Consider the following 19596-nt stretch of genomic DNA (forward strand, 5'->3'; position numbering starts at 1 on the left):
TCTGATATGTTTGGGGATGCCTGCATTTACATTAGTGGGGTAGGGGGCTGTTGATTTTGTATGAAGTATTTTCCTTGACTAACCCAATTTTAAATCGAACCATTTGATTCAGAAGACCTTATAAAAAGGGGGTAACTCAAAGTTGGGAGGTTACTTTAGAATTCTTAAAATTTTTTGGGGTACCTAAATCTTTTTGGGGGTACCTGAACTATGATAGTCAGGTAAAGCTTACCAATTACAACCAACGAAATTGAAGATCCAGATTCAACTGTGAAAGTTCCCAAGTCATCGGAACTGATTTGGAATTCCAAAGTTTCAAATCTTTGTAACTGAAGTGCTGAGGAAAGGGTTAAAGTTCCGATACCGTTTGGTCCAATTTCCATTTTACTTTTCAAATTTGAAAGTGGATCTTTGACACTTGGGATGATGGTCTGTAAGTTGAAAACTCTGTAAAAGCGAGAATCGAAAATGAATTAATTAAATAGCCTGTGGCAAATGTAACTAAATGATTGTTTCAAACTGGCAGCATAAATATTAACGCAGGAACAATGTCCAGGAAGATATTGAACCCTCATCCACTGTTAAGATGCAACATAAGCCTCACTTTTTGATATAGAAGGAAAAAGCTTCATTTAAGTTATAATATAAAAACGAGAAAACGAAACTTTAATATAGGTTGTGAAAAATTTTACCCAAAAAGAACTAAGATGAAGTCCACCGACTTTGTTGCTGACTATGTTGCTAAGTTAAGTTACAACATGACAAAGATGATAAAAATTAGTTCTTGAACTAAAAAAATCAGTATAAAGCTAATGACATACGTTGTGAAAAATTACACCCAAAGGGAACTAAGAAGTGTACCTGACTCGGTTGCTTGGATTACTGATGATAATTTGAGCACCAACTTTAAAAACACCTGCTCTCAATACAGCCAATGTTCCTGCTGCTGTGACGGATACATTCTTTGCAAGGAAAGTACCTGTGGATGCTGTATCCCAACCAGAGATGGTAGCTGGTGTGGTTGTTGAGTAGGATGAAGACACTGTCTTGATAGCGCTCATACCCTCGGTTAGGTTACTGGATGCAACATCGATTTGTAAGAGAGATCGTGTAGATCCTTGTAACAGCACCTGGTTAGCATTGTCAGCTTGGACTTCAAAAGTTACAACATCATTCGCTTTCAAGAACATTGCTAAGGATAACGCTAACGATTCTTGGTTGCCGGCAACTTGGTTTGGAGTGAAAGTTCGTCCTTGGAGTGTTACTTGTCCATTGATATAAACACCAGCACGGAATCCATTTGACACTTGAGAGACTTTTGGTGAAAATGTGACCAAATAGATACCTTCTGTTGCAGTTGTTATGGTGATATCTCTAGACGTTGCATCTAAGTTACGGTTGAAATTATTTGAAGATGCTTGCCACCCGGTTACTTTGAGATATGTACCGCTGGTTAATGCAAGGTTGGAACCCAGAGTTGAACCAAATCCTATAAACGAAGTAAAATTATATTTGATAAAATATTTCCTGCTTCAAAGAAACTGGCGGATGAAATACTGAGGTGAATACTATTTAATAAATGTTGAATCTCAGATTCGCCAGAAGAAGGGATTATTATCAACAACATGTTCTATACACTGTGCTGCAAGTAAGTCGGCGTCCGCAGTCGTAGGCGACCCGAAGGTTGAGATGGCAGATATGGGCTTTGATTTTCTTTCCAAAATAATTTAAGCTCCATCAAACCACAATTAACTTAACAGGAAATGAGAATAATAGGCATATGAGACATATTCCAGAAAGACCGTAGTCAGCAAACATATCCTAATATACGCAATTTCAAAATGAACCAATCTTTATATTAATAATAAAACAAGGAACATACCTGTCAAATCATCGGTTGATCGGACAAAATAAACAGAGAAACCTCCTTCAGCATTATAACCATTTAGATATCCAGCAGTATTAGAAGTCAATGATGATGAAATGACTTGATCTTTAGTCAAATAACTGACATCTGTAACACGAATTGTTTTTGGGTTACCAGATGTACAGGTACCAGACAAGAAATTTGCAGAATTCCTTAAGATATTTCCAGTGATGGGTTGCACATTTTGAACAGTAGAGCTGTCTAACAATATATTGAAATCAATGACGTAGATACCGGTGACTGGAACGGTGTATGTGGATGGTTCATGTCCGGTGTTACTAAAATGAAAAGATTTGTTTTTAAGTCAAAAGACTAAGTTTTGAAATTATCTAAAACAGATTAGTTGGAAAGAAACTTGGCGATTCTAAAACTACAGTTAAGTGTCTGTCAATAGAAGAAACTATACTCAACGGTCTTCGGTCTATATTATTTGACCCTTTTTCCAATATTCAAATAAGTCAAGTTTTGAGAATTGATGGATGGTAAAAATGAAAAATTGATTATCAATATTCGGAATCAAACAAATATTTTGCAGAAATAAAAAGATATTAAATACTGAGGTTTCCGATGGAGAAGAATTAATTAGAGAAAGGTATATTGTACCTTAAAGTAAGACCAAGTTTGTTTTCGGCATCCCATTTATCCAAAGGAACAGTGAGACCAGTCGTTGACAAAGTTTGGCGATCTTCAGTGATGAATCCAGGAGTCTTGAAATCTGGTTGCAATTTAACCATACCAAAAGAGGAAAGACTTTCGATAACATATCGAGAATCTCCAGTACCTTTAATGGCTACACGTACATTCTGATCAGCACTGATATACATTGTACCAGCGAATGTCAGCTCGATGAATTCAGAAGATGTCTGAGTTGTTTGAGCATACAAACCATTGACAATCTGGCCATCGATATCAAGACCAATTTCATAAACACCACTTAATTGTCCTTGGTTAATAGCACGGATTCTAACTGTACCAGAAATTAAGAAAATAGCTGGTTGTTGGACAACATAAGCAGCATTACCAGAATCAAATCCATCACGAGTTGGTGAGATCATAAAGACACCAGCACGAGGGTTAGTATCAACACTCAATACATCAGCAGGGAACCTTGTCCATTGACCATTATCCACAATCTTGTCACCAGAGGTCTTGGCAAAGAAACCAACGTTTTGTTTATCATTCCAGGATGGGTTGGTAACACTACTCCATTTCAAAAGTGAAAAAGACGATTTGCCTGACACAGTGTATTGACATTTTGATACTATGTTTTTCTCTTCAAAAAAGACGGATAATTTTTCACCAACCTTCATACGAACTGCTGCTGCGAATGTCAAAGTCAAGATTCTGGAAGCTCCAGCAAGTACATATTGTTGATCACCAACACCAATATCAGTTTGAGCATTGTTGCCGTTGACTTGTTCAGTCCAGAGCTTAACAGTGAAGTAGGAACTTCCACTACAGGATGGGTTTTCAATGATAATGTTGACTGTAACAGCATAAACAGCATCTTCCAACGATGTGAAGTACGTTCCATCAAACATGTTAGCATTGGTGATGAATGGTGTAATGATATTAGTATCTGGTGTTGTTTTCCATTGATTAAATGGTGTAGCTGGAGGGTTTGAAGGTGAGAACTGAACATCATTTTTGACCAGAGCATAGAAACTGGGTACTGCCCATTTGGGACCAACATAGGAAGCACTGAGACTTGTTCTGGCAATAACTCGGTATGGATCAGCGGTAGAAGCAGAATCAGATTTTACCATCAATGACATCTTTTGACCAGCTCTGAGATTTATCAAACCATATAGACGTAAACTAAGTCGTGATTTTGGCCTTTCAACAACTGTGTAGAATCCGTTTTTGCCAAGGTCATTTCCAATTTCATTTATACCATCGATGATGAGAGTTGCTTGAACCTTGTTATTTGCATTATTCAAGATGGATGATGGTAATTCAAAATGAATATTAGCATGTACAACGTGAGTACCAGAGTGGGATGCAGTGAAAACACCATTGGTGATATCAAAATCTTTACCAAAGAGATAAACACCAGCATCTTGACTTTGAACTTGCCATGCTTGTTTTGGTGCAACCCAGGTGTTGGCGGAGATAACATCATCAGAGATCATTTGTGCACTGACACTGGATACGATATATCTCATATTGATGATACTGATGAAAGATGATTTCAAAACTTTGAATTGGGCATTGTCGTGAGCTCCCAAGAAAATGTTGACAGATTGATCTCTCTGGATAAAGATGACACCAGCTAAGGAGATAGTGCCATCAGCATTGGCAATCTTGTTGATTCGAGCACTGATACCTTTTTGACCAAGGAAATCATTGGCTTCATTTTGAGAAATAGCAAGAACTGCTTCAATATCTGTAGATGGACCAGATACGTGTAAGGTGGCTGCAACGTAGAAAAGTTCTGTAGATGATATTTGGAAACTTTTCAATTCACTAAGTGACAGTCCTGGTGGTGAGATGAACTGACCAAGGCTTGGTGTTGCTGTATCTTTCAAATCTTGTTCGACCACTGGCAGATTCAATTTGAGTGGGTCGAAGTTAGTTGCTTGTCCAGCACCTCCAGGAAGGATTTCGATTTCATCAGTTCCAAAAACAGAAAATTCACTGAAAGTTCCTGTTTGTTCACCGACGAAGCTCATAGACCATGAACTAGATTTGAGAACAGTGACTGCACCGTTGGTGCTGGTGAGTTGTAATGTGATAACAGCTCCTTTAGCCCATCTGAGTGATTGAACAAGATTCATAGTTGCAACTTGATTGTTTTCAGAGATCTCTAAAACTGAAGTTACAGTTCTCACATCATCTAGGAGAACGGCTAATGTGTAGGTACCAGAATTTCCACGAATCATGATGTTGATGGCAAGTGTGTACAGACCATCGCAGGTTGTAACATATCTTCCTTGTTCGGGTAGAAAACCTGGTGAAAGAATAAGTAAAATTGATAAATTTAAAATCTTCCATAGGTCTTTATTGAATAAAAATGTGAGAAGAATGTCAAGAATTGAATAACAGGGGTGTATTTAAAAAACAAAATATTCAAGAAAACGAGAGAAGGACCAACAAAGACTAATTCAAATCAAAATTGCTAATTGATTTTAGAAGAACTCTTGGTTGATGAAAAAACAAACTCAACAAGTTCTCATCAAAAGTAGCATCCAAATTGAATGAAATGAAGCTCAATTTTCAATCAGTGTTAGGAGATTTTCTGGCATTACAGTATATAAACAACAAACCTGACAAACTCCTGTATAATTTAGCTCTTCCCTCAGTGATAAAAGGTGCGATGAGGCTTCCATTGTTGAAATTCAAATCACTATCCACTTGTGCCAAATAAGCTGGGACTGCACCAGTAGGACCAATAAAATGTAATGAAAAGTGAGATTTCACAGTTGTTTTGAATTGAGCTGCTCCTTTCACTTGTACAGTGATTTTTTGTCCTGCGTAAACTTTGATAAATCCATTAACTGAGATGGTAATTTTCCCACCAGTTATGACTTGTTGTCTACTGAGAAGACTGAAACTGTTTTCATCGTTATCATCTCCGTTAACCAAAGCCAATTGGATTTCGGAACCTGGAAGACCATTTTCAATTGGAACACTGGTGGTTGTGTAGTAGATACCAGTGATTGGTACAACAACATGTTCTTGGTTGATTAACTGTGCATCATAGTTGTAGGCACCAATGAGATCACTAGCCACAACCCAACTATTCAATTTTTGCCATGTGTTGGTGCTTGTAATGAATTGATCAGCACTTTTACGCACATAAAGACCCAATTCAGGATAAGCTAAAAAAAAACAGGATTAAGAAACTTATAATTTTATTCAAAAATGAATGTAAAAATATATTTGAAAATACTTTGAACTGTTTCAATAAATTACACTTAAAATAAAATAATGCACATTTTAGGCTGTTGCTAACTAAAATAACTTAAAAACCACTTGCTCTCTTTGTATTAATAAAGTTTTATAGCAGCATCTGAGAACTGAGTATCTAAATTATTGTTATGACTTGGACTGGCAACCTGGGTGTGATGAATCCTATATTTTTAAAAATCTTCAGACAAACTGTACACAGGTGTAATGTAATTGCAAATTATTTCCTTATTACTTTGATCTTTACAGCTTGGTCAACCTACAATCAGTGCCATAACATATTGGCACTTTTCGCTAATTTACCATTTTTCGAAAATTGAAGTTCGAGCGAGAATGTCAATTTCGGGCCCTCAACTTGATTTCAACGATTATTTCGATCTGGGAGGGATTTATTGGTTTCTAGGCTATATTTCAAGCCCTACTGGACCATTTTTGAACTTTTGAAGTCTTAAGTCTAGCGTTAAAACTCAGAGTTAAAACTCTACCCTTTGAACCTACTTTAGAGCACTTGCAAATCGATTGTGGTTTCAAAACACCCCAGTGGGTTTCCTTTTTGTGCCAAGTTTTTCGTCACTGATTGTCTGAAAAACTGGAAAATGCTGATTTCTGCTCTGCGGGGGGTCCCAGATTACATGAAAACCTTCTAAATTAGTTTTAAAGCATGATTTTGGCCAATCTGAAGCGTTTGCTGCTGACCAAAATCACTTTTTTGTGAAATATTTAACTTTTTGAAAAGGTCCAATTTACGAAAAGTCAAAAACGTGAAAATTTCAGAAAATTTTGACTTTTTTTCAAGTTTTAGCACCTAAAATTGATGAAAGGGGGATTTTGAGCCCAAATAATTGCTTGAAACTTAGAAATAAGACCTGCCGCTGAGCAGAATTTAGCGTTTTTTTCAGTTTCTCAGACAATCAGTGCCATAACATATTGGCACTTTTCGCTAATTTACAATTTTTCGAAAATTGAAGTTCGAGCGAGAATGTCAATTTCGGGCCCTCAACTTGATTTCAACGATTATTTCGATCTGGGAGGGATTTATTGGTTTCTAGGCTATATTTCAAGCCCTACTGGACCATTTTTGAACTTTTGAATCCTCAGATCCTAAAGTCTTAAGTCTAGCGTTAAAACTCAGAGTTAAAACTCTACCCTTCGAACCTACTTTAGAGCACTTGCAAATCGATTGTGGTTTCAAAACACCCCGGTGGGTTTCCTTTTTGTGCCAAGTTTTTCATCACTGATTGTAGATGCTTTTCAAAATGACAAATTTTTAGCTTTGCACAATTTAATAGATTGACAAAGTTTGATAAGCATTTGGTCAGTATTTTATTCATTAATTTTATTTCATTTTGATATGCATTTCCTTTTGTTATAATTTATTTCAATTTTTCTCATAATTTATTTTGGTCTGTAAATTAGACTTTTTGATCTGCCTATATAAATGCCACATCATCACTAAGACCTCACTTCAACAGAGACTTCAAGGAGTGAAGACCTCCTCTGACATGATGTCAACTCAAATCAAATGAAATCAATCAATAGTCTCTTTAGTTACTCACACATACAAGCACATTCAATTTTCATTTTCACACAGTTGGTGTTAGTCTTGACACACCCTGTGTTCTGCTGCCTGCTTACAGCATTCTACCTCAGGCCAGCTGGTGAGTTTTTTGTTTCTTTTCTCCATCTCTATTTGTGGCACTTAAGTTAAGTTAAGTTAGATTTTCTTTTACATTATATTAGTACTTCAATCATTCATTTATACATTTGCTGTTTTCTACTTCTACTTTTGTTCTCATAGACTTACATCCTTTTGTACCTAAGTTAGATTATTTTATTTTCATTCATTAGACTTAGTATTTTTCAATTTTTATTTTCAGTTTGAACACTACATTACTACACATCAATAAATTAATGCACTGAACAGTGTTACAAACACGGCGTTATTGTTTATTCAATCTCATCCTGACGCTACATGCGTGCCCTACCTTTTTCCTGATAACAGTTGTGGAGTGTTCTTAACATGATATACACTGAAGACTTACATCTGAGGAAAATGCCCCTGCGCTATACAAAATTTTAAGTCAACTTTTTGTTGTGTGCCAAAAACTTCAAAATTAAAAATTAGCTTAAATGGCGCTCTGTGAAAAGTGCATTTTATAGAAAGGAACTGAAATTCTACCCCACAATGCTTTGCGACTGGAAAGGTTAAAAATTAGAGGCAGAAGGTGAGAATAGATGTTTGTTATTGTTTTAAAACTCAAGTTTTTTGGTCTTCTTATACTCTATAAACCTTTTTATTAAAGTATTCAGTGATGGTTTCTATTCATTTTATATCTAGCTTCAGTTTTCTTCTACTGATATTTTGAAGATGTTTGTTTATAATTTTTTTTAAGAAATATTTGTGTATGATGTCATTATATTTTGCTTCCTCTTTTGTGACCAGTTTAAAGCAGAAAAGATACTTCATTGAGCACATTTAAAGCCTTGTTTGTGAAATACAATAATGTTTTGCATGCTCCTTTTCCCAAAATGTTTTGTATTTGAATTTGCTTTCGGAGAACTTCACATTTCTCTCGACCCAAAAGTTGTCGGCTATGACACGCTTCCCTGTTCACTTGGGCCCGTTCTTCTTATATAAAATTCTATACACAAGAACAGACGTGCAACCATATTCTTCAGATTGTATATTTTCGCCCACGTCTTTACAACTTCAGGGTACTGGGCCAGCAGATATGTAATCTGTTATCAGGTTATCAGATATTGGATTGCAAATCCTTTTAGAAAGACCAGTAGGCTGTATATAAACCAGAAATATCATTATAAAACGAAGTTTGCATCCAGGCCAGGAGAAAAAGAGACTATTAAAAAATGTAAAAAGATATTTCTATTTCTATTAGGTTGAGTTGCAGGAGGCTTGATGCCCCATTAGCACTTTGGACTGACTACCTGCCCCACATGGCATTGGTTGACTTGGACAAGGGTTCATTATTCACTTGTCAAGTAAACCAGATGAGATGGAGTTTTTATAAGTTTTTAATAATTGGTGATTTGAAGTACAGTAATAAAAATAATGTGTTCTTTAGAAAAAGTAACAAAATTGTTTTATTACTGGCTAACGATCAACCAAATCAAATACAAGCTTGTAAAAACTCCATCTTGTACCAAGTATACTGGTTAACAAGCCTGCACTGATAACTCAAAACCGCTACATCTCAATCGAAAATGACTCCACCTTTTTGTGTTTATAAAAATGTGGTCACAACCTTTCTGACAATACCAAAGCTTTTGCCTGGAACCCATCTTTATTTATCTGCAATCGCAATTTGAACTTTTAATTATATTATTCAATATTATTAGCAGGCCATTTTTCATGCCCTTTTAGCGTCCGGTCATCGGACGCTGCCCCTCCTAAAACCTCTAAAATTTTGGTAAAAACAGCCTTTTTAGCAGAAAAACACAATAAAAAGTGCCCTTTTTGGCCACCAACTGACGCTGGCCCTGCCTTTCTAAAATATGGCCTGATATAGCGTTAGCCAAAATAATCCTGATTTTACAAAAGTTCCAATGAACTTTCTTTCGTTCCTGTGGTTTCAACATTGCAAAAAGTAATGTCATTAAAATAACCTACCATAACATATATGTTTTGTTGTGTTTGTTGTGTTGTTTTTTTCTCAGCACAAACTTGTCAACTGGACTGAGAAAATGCGTCCTTTTGAAAAAATTTCGCGCGCTTTTAAAATAGGTAAAAATGCGGAGCAATAAGCTGCACCCTCAGTCGGGCTCAACTACACTTATGGGTTAACCTCGATATATTTCGGCTGGACCCGCCAATCCCCGAAAACGCGCTGCAAAATCCTTGCAAAATTCCGTATTGCACTTATAAGCATATCTAGGCTCAGATATGGGGAAAAATTAAGCATATGGCAAACATTACTTGAGCCTACAAAAAATGTTTTTTTCCTGATTTTGACTGGAATTTTGCGGATTTTCAGTATTTCCCTAAATTTATGCTTTAGATTTAAGCATCCCCTCAAGCATTTTTCAGCCTTATTTAGCTTTGAACCTATGCATCTCTGAGCCTGTTTTCGGATTTTTGTATGCTAATAAAATAACATGTATAAGATGCCATACGAGATCTATGATTTCGATGAGCTAGTATAGTATATTTTGAGTTGTTTAATCACTTGTGGTTTGAATCAGAAGCAACACCTAAAATTTGGCTGAGCCTGGATGTGCTTATTTTTTTAGCAATTTTCAGCTAAAATGTTCTTAAATGCGTTCTTAATTTTTCAGACTTCTCTAAATCTACAATATGATACAAAATAAAGAGCACTTAAATTTGGCAAAATTTGGACAAATTTGACCCTCGAGTTTTGAATATCCATCCCTAAATTCGGTTAAAACTGCTTAAAAAGAGGAAAAAATTGTAGTTTCTTGTCATTTTTTTCCAAACTGAGGCTGGGCATGTTCTTAAGATGTTCTTAATTTTTCGACGAATTTCAGCCTAAATGTTCTTATAAACTAGGTTCTAATAAAAAAAAAACGTGTATTCATGATTAACATCGTTATCTCCGAGAAAATGCTTTTTTTATCTCCGTAGTAAAACGCCACACATTTCAGAAAACCAGCGATTCTACAAATATCTCAAATTTGTCTCAGCTGCTCAAACCTTTAACCGACAAAATTCTGCAAAACGTGCAGAATGGGCGAGTCAAATTTTAAAATATTCAAAAGGTTAGCACAGTTGTGACAAATTTTGAATCCAACTTTTTTACCCGTATACAGCTCGGAAAATTAACTGCCTTCGGCGGTCGATTACATCACGAGCAACGCTTACCTCGTTTTCAAAATATTGCTATGGCAATTGATTCCCAGAGAAGTTCATATAAAGTTTACTTTTTTTATAAAAGTAACACTTGAAGACTCAAGGGATTTGATCACCTTGGCAATGGTTCCAAGACGAGGCCAAAGTTGCACTCTGACTAATTTATAAACACCCCTGCCTCTGTGGCCTCTGTGACCCAGTGGGATCCACCCCACTGGCCACCCCAGTAAAAAATTTTCCAAAACTGGCTCATTTTTCAGCCCCACTGGACAAATCACTCACCCCACTGGAATGTTGTATTAAAAAAACACCCCATTGAAAATAATAAAATGTTTACACATACCCCACTCGAAAAGCCCTTATTTTAACGTAGGCCAGTAGAACTTTTCTTTCAAAAAACCGCCCCACTAGAGTATTTTCTCCTTCCCCTTCTTTAAAGGTGAAGTATCTGAAAAAGCCAAAAAAAATTTCAATTGTTCCACTTAAATATATTTACTGTATTTAACCCGACTTATATGGTCATTTTAAAACGTGGAAAGTGCCAAACGAGAGGGGTTGAAACTCAAAAATTTCTCTGTCAGCGCAAACCACGGTTGTACTTGGCCCTTTCTTTCTTTAAAGCTACGTTCTAGCCTCAAAGGTTTTCGAGAGGCTTTCTCACTTGCGTAGGTACTGAAAGATAGACCTCCACTTTAGCCATGTTGACTAAACATTACTAGGTCCCAAAGTTTATAAAATTTGATATAAACATACTGCTCCTCTATAGCCCCCTTCCCCCAGACCTCATTACACTTCCTGTTACAGTACTGTAAGAGTATATCCACCTGATCAAGATGATATTTCTACTTTAGTAGCATGTAAGAAGCAGATTTTGACTAGCACTAAACCAAAAGTTAGCCAGTACCTTCCATCGTTAAAACACGATAGAATTAAGCGGGTTAACCAAAATTTAGCTCATGCAAAAAATTCTTTCTCACCCCAGTGAATTTCAAGAAAATTTTCACCACCCCACTCAATATTTGAAAGAAGATTTTTCACCCCAGTGAATTTCAGGTTTTTTCATTCTCACCCCATTTGGTACTCAACACCCACTGGGGCACAGAGACAGGGGTGTTTATAAAGCCTATCCAGATGTTGAAAATTTTACCAACCTTCAGAGCATTAGCAGGTTAGCATTTCGGATGAAAATTTCTGCACCTGATAACATTTTAGGCTGCGTGTATTAACAATTATCGAGGCCAGAGCAGGTTTTTCAGTTGTTTGTTTGATTATTTGATAATAAAATATTAACAGGAAATTTTATTTTTGTTGCTTTCAGTGCATTTTCATAATTCAATGGTTTTCATTTTGACTCAAAGTAAAAACAGAAAAAATATGAAATCGGTAAGAAAAATCCTTAAGGTGAGGGCAGGGTAAAATCTCATTAAAATTCCTGAACTGGTTTATGGGATAAAATGAATCCCTTGATTGAACAATCATTATCTCCCTAATCTGGTAACTAGAGGTAACAAACATTTTGAGTTTTGCTCAGTATGGAACTTTTGATTCATTATCTCCTTTAGATGAGAGAGATAAGATGAGTAGAACAATAGTTTGATTACTCATTTTGATTTTCAATTATAATAATGACGCCTTTTGCTTTGGAGATTAAAGGTCATTGCAGTATCCCAGGTCTTATCGATAAATTTTTTTCTTGAATAAGCTCTTACCCTAGGAGGTATTTCTCTTTCAAAAAGGTATTTAAGAAATTATAATGAGTCATACGGAGGAGAACATTTAGATTTTGATTGGTCAGATTTTGTATGACTCATTAATCAACCAGACAGATCGTACCTTTTTCCCCTCTCTTTCCCTTGTTGGACAAAAAAGGTTTTAAAGCTTAGTTTTTCCGAGACAATTTATTTTCAAATGGTTTATCAACAACCTGCCACATGAAATCTTTCATAACATAACAATCAGGTTTTAATCATTTTAGCACTAATATCAAAATATTCAAATCTGACAAAAATCAGTCTTGCATAGCCCTTCGGCCTAGTATTTCTTTTGAAGAATAAAAAAAATACCGTTCCTAAGTAGTAAACTTTAAAAATATCCGAATTTTGATTTTTATGTAGCCTTAAATTATAAGTCGTCTTGTATGTTTTTGATCATTTGAACTTTAAAAGTTATGTTGTTGTAGCTCTACGTACTTATTCTTAAATTCAGTAATGAATGAATTAAAAGCGTAAAATTCTCATCAAAATGTAGCAATTTCTTCTAGGCCTCGTTTTGAAAAAATATTGAACGACAATGTACGAGTTAAATTTTTTGTGCACCTCGAGAAGAGTGTAGTGCTAGCATCTCGGTCCTGTTGCCGATCGTTGTAAAACTTGTACAGAGTATGTTCTCTAACCCGAAATACTGCCAATATCGGGGGCAATATCATAACACCTTAAAAATACTGTAAACTCAAGCACAAATCTTCAAGTATTAATCAACTTAAACAAACTTGAAAAATAATTTTTGCAAAGTGCCCGCAAAAGTGATATCTGGTTAAGCTTTAAAAAATATGGAAATCTCCAACGATAGACTATAAAAATAAGAGTTTCAGTCCAAATGAAAAAGATAAATTTCAGTCCCTACCTGTGATGGTTCCAAGCTGGACCAAAATCAACACCAGAAAGAGGCCTAACCTCGTTTCCATGTTGAAAATGTTGTATTTGGAAAGTTTACCAATAATACTTGGTCACCATTCACAAATGATAAAAATATATAAATTCGCAATGTAAAAAACTTTTAAATTTCCCTCAGCACACAACCTTGTGATGCTGTTAGGGTATAAAATGCGCCTTGGATAGAAATTACTAATTAAGACGAAGTACGTGCTTTATTATTCAATTCATCTACAAGGTGTGACGATTGGCTGCTCCCATAGAAACATACTTACATTGGACCAATCAGATTGAAGGACAAGGATAAACCCCTGAAGGTATGCTTAGTGATGGATAAAAATAAAGGTCTAACAAAAGAGATTAAATAAATGTAATAAGAAATCTATTCTTTATGTAGTATAGGGATAAATAATGACTATTCATTATCGAAAAGATCTTTTAATTAAGAAAATAAGGTAATCAAAAGATAATTACCCTCAGGGAGGCAGCAATTCAAAAATTCAAAAAAACATGGCTTTTAACTTATGTAAGATTTTACATTTTTACAACCTTGAAGGTCATAAAATCTAAGGTGATTTTAAGGGCTCAAAACCCTCAGGACAGTAAATATTTACTCATCTGTTACTTTAAAAATCAACTCCATTTAGGAACTATTCTGTTCTTAAGAATGTGCACTAGTCGGCATTTAATCATTATCTTTCTAAAGGTTCAAGCCCACCAATTTTAATTTTGATGTAATTTACTTTTGATCTGATAAATTATATTATTGCCAAAGTTGTAAAAATTGAAACATATCATTCATGTCATTTTCATTTATGTCTGGCTGATAAGCTCTGGAGTAACCTTGGTCACCAAAATTCCCTTGAAGATATGGACCAGCTAAATAATGGCTATAAAATGTTCCTAATATGTTCTTATTTTCACAATTTTATGAGTATTTTTCCACTTTCCTAAGAGATTGGGTGTTTTAGAGTCCCCAATCAAAGCCTTAAAATTTTCTTAAATTTTTCTTAATATTTTGGTTGTAGAAGTCTTATGTTCTTATATAGTTTGTTCTTATAGATTAAAAAACTTGTATGTGTTAAAATGTAGCTTTATATTTACGCTGGTTAAGCTAAATGGAGGTATTTTTTCATGTTTTTGAAGTATGGTTTTTCTTCCATCTTTGTAATTAGAGTTTGGTATGGACGCATTTTCATAAGAACAATTTATATAAGAACATAAGACTTCTACAGCCAATATAAGAACAGGTAAAGAACATTTAAGGCTTCGCGGATTATAAAACACCCAATTTCTAAGGAGATTGCACAAAAATACCCACAACATGGTGAAAAACATACTTTTCAGGCAAAAAAAACTACACGTATTAAGAATATCTGATGGCTTAAAAGTTTGTTCTTATAAAAAAAGTGTATATCAGAATACTTTCACTGCAACTATAATTAACTTCATTAGCACAATGCTTAACAATTACATATTGCTAATGATTTTGTATCAAAACAATTACATGTGATTTTATTCGATTTGCATGGGATATAAGTTAGCTTATCTTGATGCTAAATTTAACATAGATACTTCTTTATTTGTGTGTACGATTAAAATGTTATGAAGATTCAAAGACACATTGAGATATTTAAACTCCTATTTTACTACTTAACACTTGAGAAAAACTTAAAGAATTCTAAGAGCTATATCGTGGTACAGATTTTAAGGGCACACTTTGACAGTTTTTGAACAAGTTTTAAATCTCTAGCATTCTCATAAGGCTTAGCAAGTACGGCTCGTTTAACACTACTTTTTTCTGATTTTAATCCATCTTTTAGAAAGCCCTTCATTGACAGATAGAAAGCTTATCTTGGTATGGTGCTTTTTATGTTTCCTTTATCCCACTATCACAGAGATTAATGTTAGTAAATCAATCTTTGATCTTTCGATGATAAAAACTGCCTATCTAACGCTTCTCCTCTATATGCTGTATGTGCAAGCTTTTTTGGGAAATCTAGCGGAATTTGAAATGAAGTATGACTCATCAAAAGGATAAAGAAACGTCTGCAGTTTTAAGGAAACCAATCAGTTCAAGTAAAACTCAAAGAAGTTTGGTTTGCTTTATGAAAAATTCTTAATTGGAATTTCCCAAATTAATCGACATTAGCCCAACCATAATGTTTCTTTTGCCTATTGGATGCTCTGAACATTCGATGGACGTTCTTTTAACAAACGTTCCACACACCCCTTTCTCACAGACCCAGTAGAATTTTTTCAGCCAGTGGGTGTAAAAATAACGAACTGAAGCTCGATGGGGATTGATATTCTGAAAATTCAGTGGGGGATTGGAAAAATAGCATAATATTTTGCAGTGGGGATTGGCTTATCTAATTATTTTCAGCGGCGGGACAAAAATTAGAATATAATTGTCCACCGGGGACGATATTTTGGCCTATTTTTCCGGTGGGAGGGGTTCCCAGCGGGTCTATGAGAAGGGGTGTTTCCGCTGATGCTGGCTTGGGAGCTTGGAAGCTATTCAAAGTTGCAGACAGGCTAATATAGTAACCGAGCGTTGGATCTACAGGCAATCCTTCAAGAATGAGTAGTTGTTGATTTTCTTTGTTTCATTGACGTTTTTTATAAGAACATGGGTGAGTGGGTGTTTATTTGTCCATTTTCCTACTAATTGTGGTGTTTTAGAGTCCACAAAACCCTAAAATGTTTTTGATACCTTAAAGGAACTTATTTTGGCGGGAACTAATTTTGGCGGACTTAGCGAGTTTAGACGAAATTCGCCAAAATAAGTTCCCGCTAAAATTAAATTTTTTGTTTCCTTGCCTAAATTACCCCTGAAATTCATCAAATTTGCTCAAAATAAGGCAAAATAGAACAGATTTACGCTGTCATTCGCTAAAATTAGTTCCCGCCAAAATTAAAAAAAATTCACTATTCGCCAAAATAAGTTCCCGCCAAAAAAAGTTCCCTAGGTGGCCTCACGAACCATAGAAAGAGTTGATATACACACTTTTTCAAAAAAATGGAAAACATTTTCAAACTTGAATAACTTCATGAATAATTATTCTACTTTCTTGAAATTTTCAAATATGATAGATGAACCTTTTGTCATTTGAAATATAAAAAAAAAATTAAAAATATTAAAGACAGGGGTCGTGACGTCATTTCTAAAAATAGATCCAAAGATCTTGTGTCAAAAAAGTCTCACGAACCATAGAAAGAGTTGATATTTGAAATTTGGCACAATGGTCACACTAGTGACTTACTATGTTATGAGCGAAATTTTTTTTCTAAATTTTCAAAATCCGGGGGTAAAACCTGAAAAAACTGTTTTTTTTGATTTATAAAATCGGGAATCAAGTTTTCATGGAAATCTCTTCGCTCATAACACAGTATTTAGTAAGATGAATCTTTCCTGAAAATTTCAAGTCAATCAAAAAAGCCAGTCCTGAGATATTTCTGCCACAAGATTGAAAACCGTAAAAACCCCCGGTTGAGAAAACAGGCCGCAAAAGTGAACTTTGCTGTAGAAGAGGGATAAACAACTGCGAAACTGGAATTTTTTGTAGATTTTGGTTGATTATGGTACACTAGATGATACATAAGTAAAATTAAAGACAAAAAATGTATTTCACTGCATTTTTAGATTAATTTCACATAGTGCGCCATGCGGTTCAGACAAAACCGCAAACTGTAAAAAAGTACCGCAAACCTTGTTTTTACTTCCAAAGAGCAAAAAATACTGCTTAAACTGGATAAAAACCCTTTTCTCTACTTTTAAATCAACAAACAAGATTAATTAGCTGTATATGGCAGGCGAACGGTGCACTTTCACGCGGAAGTGTGGGCGGTGAATGGTGGGATGTGATTTAAGCTCAAGTAGGTACCTTAAACCTTTAAATTTTCCATTTTCTACCTCTCTACATGAAATAAAACTTCTGGATATTGTTGAATAAAGGTTAAACTTGACTTTAAACATGGAATTAAAAAATCGACCCGAAAAAGTATCACTTTTCAAAAAAGTGTGTATGGCCACCTTAAAGGTATATTGTCGATCGGAGCCTTATGTTCCTATCTACATAGTTTATTGTTCTTATGAAAAAAAGATGTAGTAGATGATGTTTTGACGTTAGGTGGAGGTAAGCAAATCGAGGTAAATAAAAACAAAACATGTTTAAAAAATGCTTTAGCTCCTGCGGCGAGTTTGTTCATTCTATAGACTAACTTGCAAATTAAGGTATTACGCACTTAGTCATTTATTATACTTTATATAAAGATAAACACCTTAGTGACCTTCAAACTTTCATGAGGATTTCTTTATCTTGATTAACTATTATTGAGATGAGAGGGATAGAATTGATTCTCTGATCGTGCTCCAATCTAAGCTAGATACAGGAGTTGTTGTGTGATAGTCATCGTTAGTCATACAATAAAGGTGACTAGCTAGTGAAAAACTCTTTCTTTTCTGAACATTCAATAATACACGTTTTTTATAAGAACATCCAAAAAATTTTAAGCTTTCCTATGTTCTTAACCTTATGAGTTTTTAGCCTAAAAATGTTCTTGAGTTGAAATATTCTTAATTCTACCATGCTGTGAGTGTTTTTGTGAAAATTCTTAAGAAATTTGGTGTTCTAGAGTCCACGAAGCCTTAAAATATTCATAACTTGTTATTAATATTTTGGTCATCGACGCCTTGTGTTCTTATATAATTTGTTCTTATAAAAAACGTGTAATGACCATTGAATATGCAGACTTTAATGCAAAGATAGAGAATGAGGCTAGAAATCTTACGTTATGAAGGGTTGAAAACCATTTCAACTTGAATCCCTATTTTGACCCTTAACCTTACTAGGGAAAAATGAACCATGCTCACTTCCATTAATATTGAGAGGTGCACAAAACACTCAGAAACTTTCATCGTGTCAAGCATTTTTCTAATCTTACTAGTTTCTTAATCACACATATTTTTCAGTTAATTTTTGTAATTTGAAACTACTAAAGCTACTTTAATCAAATTTGTTTTAAAAAGTTTGACTAAAATGCTTTTGCAATTAAGAAATGAGTGGTAATTAAAGGGATTTCAAAAGTGTAAAAATTAAATAAAAGGCCAACATTTTTGAACATCGTGTCATTTTGATTAGCAATCAAGTGATAGATAAAAAGAAAGACAAAAATTGAGGATTAAAACGTCATATAGTCTTACCTAAATACAATGAATTTGTTAAAAAGGCCCAAGCAACTAATTGAAGGGAACAGATAGAAGTTATAACTGAGTTATTCTATAATTAGCTTTATCGTGTGATTAATTTACTCACGAAAGGGCTCAAAGAAAAGTTCCCTAAATTTAATTTTTTTGGGTAATCAATCGGACAAAATTCCGGGGAGGGGAGATACTTTAGCTAAAAATGGATGTCGGGTATGTGCGAGCAAAAAAAGGTCCCTAAGGGTCACTCACAGTGTACACGTTTTTTTATAAGAACATCTAAAACTTTTGAAGCCTTCGGATGTTCTTAACTTTTTGAGTTTTAAGCCTAAATTGTTCTTAACATGTTCCTATTTTCGCCATTTTTTGAGTATTTTTTTTCCATTTTTCTACCGGGTTTTTTCTACAACATTACAAAATATCAGCGATCCCTGACATGGTCATAAATTCTCGTAATTTGGAACAAAAATTTTCAACTTTCGAAGTTTGGCTTCCGGATTCGTGCTCCTTATAGACTAACTTCCTATTACCCTCCCCCCCCCCGGGACAAAATTGTACGCAAACGAAAGATGAATTTACATTACCAAACAGTACATGACAGGACACTTTTTTGAAAATAATTAAGAAATTTCTACCGTTGGAATTTGCATTATCATCCTGTTAACGGAATGATTAGCAATGACATGTTGAAAGAAAGAAAAACGAAGCATCATTTAACGCTTAGACCACGAGGGACGCGTATATGCGTCCAAAACAATCCAAATACTGAGTCTCAGACTTGAAGCCATAGCTCCGGACCACTTCATTTAAAAGAGCATGAATCTAAAGCTTTTGAAAGAGTATACGAATAACTTTCTAATGGTACCAAAACCATCTTCTAAATCAAAAGCTACAAGCTTTTATGGCATATTAAAGTTTTGAGTTTCAAAAAAAAAATTCTATTTTTTCAAAAAAACAGCGCGCGCAAAGGGTTAAAAATAAAGTAGAATGGGAACATTTAAAAATTCATTACGGCTGGATACACCATGACAATGATTAGAATTGGATAAGAAATTTCTGTCGCAATCTTTAACCCTTT

The 19596-nt window shown here is 34.8% G+C and overlaps 2 protein-coding genes across 2 annotated transcripts in view; one reads left to right on the forward strand and one right to left on the reverse strand.

The window, feature by feature from the left end:
- LOC136815044 (uncharacterized) overlaps positions 1 to 13487 on the reverse strand; it is a 41752-nt gene extending 28265 nt beyond the window's left edge. Inside the window, 6 exon segments of the mRNA XM_067071478.1 lie at positions 233 to 447; positions 862 to 1489; positions 1883 to 2205; positions 2531 to 4877; positions 5194 to 5748; positions 13284 to 13487. Of these exon segments, the coding sequence (XP_066927579.1) occupies positions 233 to 447; positions 862 to 1489; positions 1883 to 2205; positions 2531 to 4877; positions 5194 to 5748; positions 13284 to 13344 (4129 nt within the window). The 5' untranslated portion in view covers positions 13345 to 13487.
- LOC136815048 (methanethiol oxidase-like) overlaps positions 1 to 19596 on the forward strand; it is a 137258-nt gene that overhangs the window by 55833 nt on the left and 61829 nt on the right. The window lies entirely within an intron of this gene.

Source organism: Clytia hemisphaerica, unplaced genomic scaffold, assembly GCF_902728285.1.
Source record: "Clytia hemisphaerica strain Z4C2 unplaced genomic scaffold, Clytia hemisphaerica genome assembly, whole genome shotgun sequence".
NCBI classification, from domain to species: domain Eukaryota; kingdom Metazoa; phylum Cnidaria; class Hydrozoa; order Leptothecata; family Clytiidae; genus Clytia; species Clytia hemisphaerica.